Below are 8,880 nucleotides of genomic sequence, written 5' to 3' on the forward strand. Positions count from 1 at the left end.
AAACTTTGCTTGTGTCTGAAGTGTTGTATTGGTGTGTATTTCGGCACTCCACTCTTTTGTTGCATTTGGTGTGTAGTTCCCATTATCTTCGGTGACGTTGTTGGGGGGAGTCCGCAGTTTTCATTTTTTGGTTCGGATGGTATTTCAAGTGGAGCAACTGCTTGAGTGATTTGTTGTGGAAATCCCATTTTTTGTGTGATTGGCATCTGCGGCATTTGTTGTTGTTGGAGTTGTTGGAGGTTCCCAAAGTTGAATTCTTCTTTCTGTCTAATTTGAGGTGAAGAAGTGTTGATAGTAGTATTCCCATCTCTTTTCATTAACCCACTGACAATTGGGGTTTTCTTTTCATTTGTTATTTTCTGAGTGTTAGTGATTGGTAAGATGTTCGCTTGTGCCAACCCTCCATTCAAAGGCATCATATTTTGTTGTTGTTGCACTTGTCTCATTTGTTGGAAAGTGGCTTGTTGTTGTCCCATTTGATTCATTTTGACCATTTGTGGCGGAACTACTACAGGCATCCCTCTATTCACCCCTTGCATGCCGTTGAATCCATTAAACCCATTAAACCCTCTCATGTGCATACCAGTCGCTCTGGGCAATCCCTGTTGCGCTACTCTCATCTGTTGCTGTCCTCTCAAATTCGGTTGTTGCACTCCTCTCTGCACAACAGTGTTCGGAAAGTTTTCCCGAGTCATCGGTCGCATTTGTGTTGCGCCACGCATTTGTTGGAGGTTGGGCATGCCCCGCATTTTCACGTAGTTTCGTTTCTCGGCAAGCATCTCCGCACTCTCAGGCACGGCAATTGGTTGCTGTGTCGGGTTAAATCCAGCCATCTGCATTTGAGGTATAAAGATTTGTGGCGCCATACCAAGACGTTGTCCGGGTTGAGTGACGTAACTCATTCCGGGTGGGAGTTGGAACACTTGTTGTTGTCCGGGGATATTTTGTGGGATGTTATTGTTAGGAAGCATTGAAGAATGTAATGAGTTTTTCAGATGGCCAAAAAAATAGAAATGGTTAAGTTTATATAAGTTATTATATATTTATTATTAATTTATAGAATAAAATCAATTAATTTCTATTAGTTATATAAAGTATAATTTGTTCAATTATTTAAATCCTATTAATTATAAAGAATTAATTATTAATTTATTGTATCAGAGTTACTGAAAAAATAGATGGATATCTTTTAAACACAAACAAGACACGTCGATGTTTTTATTTTTTAGTAATTCATAATTAATATTTACTACATTATTATCACACTTAAAACTAGAAATGGTAGTTGTTTTTATTATTTTTTTATAGTACTTTATTATTGTACAAAAAACTAAAAATTATATTTTTAATTTACATTTAGTTCGATAAAAAAATAATTCTAATTACACAAACTTTTTGTATTATTTTTTTTAAACTTAACTTGTTATTTAAAATGTCATTTTTCTTTATGAAGTCATTATTAAAGAGTGGCATTTACATCGCTAAGTGTTACAACACAAAACGAACTTTAAATTTTATCAAAAGAATAATTAAAGCCAAAGTTTGTCATAGAAGTAATAGATATTATTGGTTATTCTGTTATGTGGATAAGAATTAGTCAACAAAAAATAATAGTTTTTTTTCTTCAGTTAACGATAAAATTAGAAATGGATCGTTTGATTTGTTGGGAACTTGTTTAACTGTAACTCTGAATGCAAAATTAAAGAAGTTTGCCTTTTATACTCTCCACAAAAAACAAATGAAAATATACAAAGCAACGCACACCAGAACCAACTGTTCGAAACAATACTTTTCTTGTAAACATAAAGGCTGTTCGTCAGAATTTATATTTTATATTGCCAAAGATTCAAAAGTTAGTGGTATAGTCTTTGATCTTTGGCATTTTAATCACAATGAATCAACAATTTTTAAAGAAGTACACAACGCCATTTCTAATGAAACAAAATCACTTTTGAATAAAGATGCCAATAAAGGAATTTCAAGTTCGTTGTCAAGACTCACCAATAACATCGTAATAGATGCACAGAAGTTATATAAAATAAGATGTCAATCAACTCGGTATAACATTAAAAAACACGCAGAAAATTTAAGAAAGTTACTTTGATTCACTTGAAGCTTTCAATACTTTATATTCACTGATATAGAAGGTCGTTTTTGAGTTGCTTTTGTCTGAGTTTGACTTCTATACAAGACTTTTATAAAACTGTCTTGTTGTTGATGATACCCACTGCACCAACAAATTTGGCAAACCGTTGTTTGTGGTTGTTTTTAAAAATAACAATAAAAATGTTGTGTTTGGAATTTATATACGATTCATTGATAAATTCTTTTGTGACTTTCCTCGATGAACTAAAAGTGAATTGAATAAAAGGAAAAAGCATTTTGTTGGCTTTTTAGGAGACATGTCATAGACACAAAGTTCGTCTTTATTCGAGGTGTTTGGTTCAACTACAAAAATACGTTATTGTTATTTACATATTGGAAGAAATATGATAAACCATTTCAATAAAAAAATAATTAGTATTTTTACGATATGTTTCGAGAAAATTCAGACATTTAAAAAGTTGAAGGATTGTTTGTGAACAATTACTCTTTTTGATGAAAACGTTTGAAATCCAAATATCATTTGATCAACAAGTAGATAACATGCCTACTCAGAAAGACTTTGCAGACTTTTTATCAGTGGTTTATATGACCGATAAATCTACTCAGGTTGAATTTTACAAGCCTTCAACTAAATATAGAATGTTGAGAACACTATTTGACATTTAAAATACTTTTTTGCCATTACAAGTTGACCAAATATTATATGCCAAATATAGTTGAAGCGTTTTTTCTCATGCAACTTTATCCGTCCAACAAACAATTCCTTCGTTGGGTAGATGCACAAGCCTTTGTTCTTTACACAAAACAGCTGCATTGCAATGCTGAGCCTTTCACAGAAAAAGAAATGCAAATAATCTTAATACTCATCCCCAATAAATTGTTAAAAACTTTGATACCTTACACAATTAAGTCTCTCCTCATCAATTATAAAACTGTTACATGCACGGAATACTGCACAATAGAAAAGGTAATAATTATACTTGCAACGTATACATGAGTACTGGAGTTCCTTGTCACCACATGTTGTATTATAAATATTTTAAAGAAGACAATTTTCAAGACAAGAGATGTCCAATTGGGTATTTCTTAAATATCAATTCAGTCATACATCCAATTGTAAAATGCCAGAATAACACTCCTGTACTTTTGAATGCAAATTTTAGAGCCAATTTATTTATAGAAAACACTACTGAACCAACTCATGAAATTGGAATAATCGCAGAAGGACGAGAAATAACTAGAGGTGATATTAAAAAGAAGTTGTGTAATGATGTCAATCTTTTGAGTAGAAAAACAATATTTACAAATGCCGTGGAATTTTTACAGATTTTTGAGAATTGTAAAAGTGATGATACTCAATACAAAGATGGAGAAATAAAGGATTGAAAGTATGTCAAATGCAAAGGAAGATTTAAAACTATAACATCAAAATTGGTTGATAAGTCCCTTTGGTTCAAACACCACAATAAAGAAAAAAAAACAAGAAAAATAGCAAATTAGCAAATTAATACGTTTTTTTATTTTTTGTGTAATTCGAATTATTTTTTTATCGAACTAAATGTAAATTAAAAATATAATTTTTAGTTTTTTGTACAATAATAAAGTACTATAAAAAAATAATAAAAACAACTACCATTTCTAGTTTTAAGTGTGATAATAATGTAGTAAATATTAATTATGAATTACTAAAAAATAAAAACATCGACGTGTCTTGTTTGTGTTTAAAAGATATCCATCTATTTTTTCATTACCTGTACAAATATAAATTATTTATAGTAATTTATTATTATCTATATGATTGATATTATAAGTTGTAGTAAATTAAATTATTAAATAATATTATAATTAAAAATGAAACCCATAATTATTAAAAATTGCAATAACTATAGACATAAAGAAATAATAAATAAGAATTAGACCGTACGACTAGGATCATTCTTAGAGTATGTCACTTTCTATCTAACAAATAGAATTCACAAAATAGGATGAAGACTTTCATCACTTCAGTGCCAAAGGGAGATACGCAGCAATGCACGATGAACTGCTTGTTGAGGGGTCGAGTGCGTGCACAACACTCTGAGATGAGAGGCACTGAAGTCTGTCTGACTATTTTTTTCATTAATTATATATTATCATAATTTATAATATTATTAAAAAATTTAAATTGTTAAAAAAAGAAACAATCAAATCAAATTGAATGACAATCAAATAAGAGCAACTTGTGAGCGTATTCAACATGTGTTGGATTCTTACCTTTTGGTTTCTTGTTCTTGAGATTTTGATAAGCCCACCGTTTCTGTTTCTTATCGTCTTGCTTGTTCAGTGTGATGTATGTGACTGTTTTGACTGCCTTCTTCTGTAAAGGCGTGTTGTGTTTTGTTGCAACGTTTTCAAACATTTCCAAGTTGAACACCATGTTTGCTGATGACTGTTGTGACATCAGTTCCTTTTTATACAACATGACACGTCTACACAATTCATTTGTCAAGACTCAATATTAATTTTGAGTCTTGACACTTGGTATAAATACATCAATACTTCATTTGAAAACATAACATACATTTATAATATTGTCAACAAAAAAAATAAATGAAAAAGGCGGTGAATTGGTTACTGCACCATTTTGAGAATCTCCTCAAGTACTTCAGAACTGCCAGGCGCCTTTTTCACGACGTTCTGGTTTTGGAAAAAGACAAATGTGGGAAGTGATGCAATGGAGTATTCAGCAGCATAATGAGTTGCTGTGGTTGCATCAACTTTGAAGAAATTGAGGTTTGTGTGTTCGTCAGCAAGTTTGTCCATCATTGGTGCACTTGCCTTGCACGTTGCACACTCAGGAGAGTAGAAGATGACAAGAACGTTCTTGTTGTTTTCAATTGTTTGTTTCACTTCTGCAACATTGGTCGTGTATGTCACTGGCATGTCTTGATGTTAAGTCGTATGATTTGGTTATTTAAAAAGAAATCAATTGTTTCAACACACGATCACCAATGACCAGATGTTGCAATAACTCTGTCGCGATTTATAACTTTTCACATTAAAATTGTTTCATTTTTTAATCGTTTGGTATTTGATATAGTAAAAAATATAGATAAATAAATTTTAATATATAAATTCAGCCACTTAATATATTATTTGTTGTGCAGGGCTATTAAAAACTAAGTCAAAAAAACAAGGGTTGATTTTTATTGAATAATGGTTTCAGAAAATTTAAAATAAACTTTTTGATGGCAATTCTAATTTAAAGTTTGAACAAAACAAAATTGTTTTAATTTGTTTTTTCGATTTTTTTGGGGCTTTATTTTTTTTGGTTGGTATTTAAAAAAAAATAAAAAATAAAAATGGCAAAAGTTTTTCTTCGGTTTTTTTTTAAATGAAAAATGGATAATCTGTAGTTCTTGGTTATAACATAACAACCAAATTGTAAATATAACAGTATAATTTGATACTTTGTTGTTGCTGGAAATGGTTTTAAAATAACTATTACACCTTTAAAATATGTTTCACAAGTTGATGTTCAATTATGATTAAAACATAAAATAATAATTATCAATTGTTTTTCAGACTTAATTTAACAGACTTTAAGTGTATTTTTATTAGTTAACATTATGTCGCGTTTTAAAACAAACTTGATAATCAAACAGAAGATATTTATTTATTTCATATGTAAATGTGTTTGAACCAATTGTTGCATCACTATTTACGTTTTCAATTGTGTTTAACAGTCAACATAAAAAGTTTTTATTCAATACTTACTATTGAACATTGAGTCGGTCTTTAAACGTTATCTGGTGCCTTTTGGACCATAAAGATTGAAACATTTCGGGAAGCCGTCCCAAAAACCCATCCCAATTGTTTCGGGGTTTTTCACACTTTACCCAATGCCCGATTTTAGACAATATTAAAGCTATTTTGTCCACCAAATATCGTTTGAGACCAGATAATGTTAAAAGACTGACTCTATGTTTTATTACAAATATAAAATAAAAAAATAAATAATAATTATATAAACTTTGGTAAATTTCTGAGAGAAAAATTCTTTTATATAAAATTTTTATATATTTATAAAATATGTGCTAAAATTTTGATTTTTGCCATTATTTTAGTTTTTGTGTGTTTTTTGATTGACAAAGAAATTGAAGTATAACTAAAAATAATTTGGATTTGTGCTATTTATTGAAATCACATTGTAATCGAGTTCTTATATCTTGCCACGTGGGGACGGGGTTTGAAATTTTGAGAGCCCTGTGTGTGGTCGTTTTTTCTTGTAAATTTAATCCAATCAATATAAACAGTATGTTTAAAAAGTTAAATACAAACACGTTAAAATAAAAAATAGTTTTATCATTTTTTAATAACTAATTTGTTGGAAAAAGATTTTATTTACAATTTTTGGTATTTTTCAAATAACACAATAAGATATTGCCATTTTGACGTTTTTAGTTACTGTAGGAACCAATCGTAATGTATGTCAAGTCAAAAACATCTCAAGTTATACCAAAACACAACTGAACACATTTATGTTGTATTTTCAGAACACGATATTATTTAATATGTTGCACCTGTAACTACTTTCATTGTGATAAACAATACTTATATTAAAAACAAGTTAATAATAACAATTATTCTAAATTTTAATTGTTTTAATATAATTACAGGTATTTAAACCGTTTGTTATTAAAAACAATGTAAATTATTTGGTTATACTAAGTACCATATATAGTATATAGTATAACATACAGTGGTACTTGAAATTGACCATTGTATGTTTAAAATGTTCATGGTTAAACTTCCATGCATAATTGGGATATTTTTGAACTATATTGTTGAACTAAACACATATTTATCATTGTACTTGTAAATAATTACACAATATATTAGAACATAATACAGTTGATCAATAACAAAAAACAACGGTTACTTGAACTTGAAATATAATACATATAAAAAGTCTGTTTAATTAATTATTACATTTACTTTTATAATATGTTGTGGTTGAAATTGGTTTTAAAATTATTGTATCACTTTTAACGATATTTTAAAATTGAAAAAAACTTAGGTCGATGAAAATTTTATACGATGTTTGGTATAAACTTGAAGCACATATAAAGAAAAAGGCAAGTTATAATGTTTTCTATAACTTTTAATATTTACACTAATTTATAATCAAATTACAATTCTGTTTAATATGATAAAAAATTTTGTAATAGAAATACATATCATAAAAATTCAATAAAAAGCAAAACGTAACAACTAAAAAACGAATTTTATTTATAACCAATATTTAAAAATCTAATTTAATAATTAAATTTTTAATTGTTGTAATAAATTCGGCAAAATACAGAAAATTTTAAATAATAAAATATTAAACAAAGAAATTAATACACAAAACGGGAAGAACACTTTAATGTCTTTTAAAACATCTAAACGGTAAAGTTTGTCTATACAATAGTCTGTTTAATTTTATAATACAATTCTATGGGAGAAACACCATCAAAAGGTAGACCGATAAACTTTAAACCAATCAGAAGTATGTCAGTCAAAGAGCGTCTTGCAACACAACAGATGAAGATTATTTTCCAGGGGTTAGCTGGACTTCAAGCGCTCAAGACAGTACCAAACAAAAAGGCACTCAAAGAGGCAGCCACTGAGTCTGTTTATACCACTGATATTATTGTTAATGGTATTAAAGAGGATATTATAGTGGCAGGGAGTAAGGTAAACCTACCACCACCTCTAGAGTATTATCCACCAAATGGATATAATAAATCTGATTATAACATCTATGTTGTGCTTTTCGATAGCACCTCAAATGAATTCGACATTGATTATCTCGTTAAACACGTCCATTATATTATACCCGCACTTGAAGAAACAGATGATTATTACTTTGGAGAATTTGAATTTTTCCATTTTTTGGTGCAGAATTTGGTTGCACTTGTCTATTATAACACTGACAAACGCAACACCCATTACAATCCAAAAATCGAAGAGATGTTCCATGGAAGGTGTCTCCACTTTGCGATTGGTGACATCGACAAAGAAAGCATCAGTCAAATCATTCAAAAGACAATCACTGCCAAACGAAGTGGCTTTGCAGGAAGATATTTTGGAGGAAAACCCGTCATTTTGCTGTATGACGAAAACGACACAAAAGGTGAGTTGGATGTTTCACTCAAATTTGAAGGAATGGAACTCACCGAAGTCTAACCAAAGACAGAAACAACAGAAAACACATTAAGATGGACGGGAAGATATTTGGGAAGAGGGACAGAACCCTGTGTTTTAACAATTGAAAACAGTGAATTTGAATATCTCTTGTGGGAAAGTCTCTTTGATGTCAAATTAGAAGGAGTTGATGTTAAAGTAAATGATCTGAGTGATGTCGACAAATTGCTGGAAAAGCTTGGACTGAACGTGAAAGAAAGAAACGACTTTGTTGTGTATTGGATGAAGGAGATGAAAAAGTTCCAAAAGATGTTTGTCAGAATAGTTGACAGAAAACAATACGAAAAGTTGGTTCCACTGAACGTGAAAGGATTCGACAACGTGATGAGAGTCTTTGTTGGGTTTGGTGAGTGCCAAGAAGGAAATGAGTATTTAAGTGTTCAAGAAGTCGAAAGTGTTAAAAGAGCACAAGGAAAGTATGTCATTGAATGGGGAGCAACTCTCATTTAATAAAATGTTTACAGCGGTATTCACTTCAGATCTGTTGCCCAGCACTTAAAATAATTTTTACAAATTTTATTTATATTGTTTTTATAATTTTTATAA

General features: G+C 29.9%; 3 protein-coding genes across 3 annotated transcripts; 1 reads left to right on the forward strand and 2 right to left on the reverse strand.

The window, feature by feature from the left end:
- Window positions 1-47: 47 nt before the first annotated feature.
- Window positions 48-971, reverse strand: EIN_112270 (Hypothetical protein; the record flags this gene model as incomplete). The annotated part of the gene is made up of 1 exon (XM_004185541.1): window positions 48-971. A coding segment is annotated over one exon (924 nt), but the record flags the coding sequence as incomplete, so codon positions are not given.
- Window positions 972-4,716: 3,745 nt separating this feature from the next.
- EIN_112280 (thioredoxin, putative) lies at window positions 4,717-5,028 on the reverse strand (the record flags this gene model as incomplete). The annotated part of the gene is made up of 1 exon (XM_004185542.1): window positions 4,717-5,028. The coding sequence occupies one exon, from the start codon at window positions 5,026-5,028 to the stop codon at window positions 4,717-4,719; it is 312 nt and encodes a 103-aa protein (XP_004185590.1).
- A 2,610-nt stretch (window positions 5,029-7,638) lies between these two features.
- On the forward strand, window positions 7,639-8,784 carry EIN_112290 (hypothetical protein; the record flags this gene model as incomplete). The annotated part of the gene is made up of 2 exons (XM_004185543.1): window positions 7,639-8,263; window positions 8,336-8,784. 2 exons carry the CDS (start codon window positions 7,639-7,641, stop codon window positions 8,782-8,784), a joined length of 1,074 nt encoding a protein of 357 aa, XP_004185591.1.
- Between the last annotated feature and the right edge of the window lie 96 nt (window positions 8,785-8,880).

This window comes from Entamoeba invadens, assembly GCF_000330505.1.
Source record: "Entamoeba invadens IP1 unplaced genomic scaffold scaff_1105074725955, whole genome shotgun sequence".
In the NCBI taxonomy this organism is placed as follows: Eukaryota; Evosea; order Mastigamoebida; family Endamoebidae; genus Entamoeba; species Entamoeba invadens.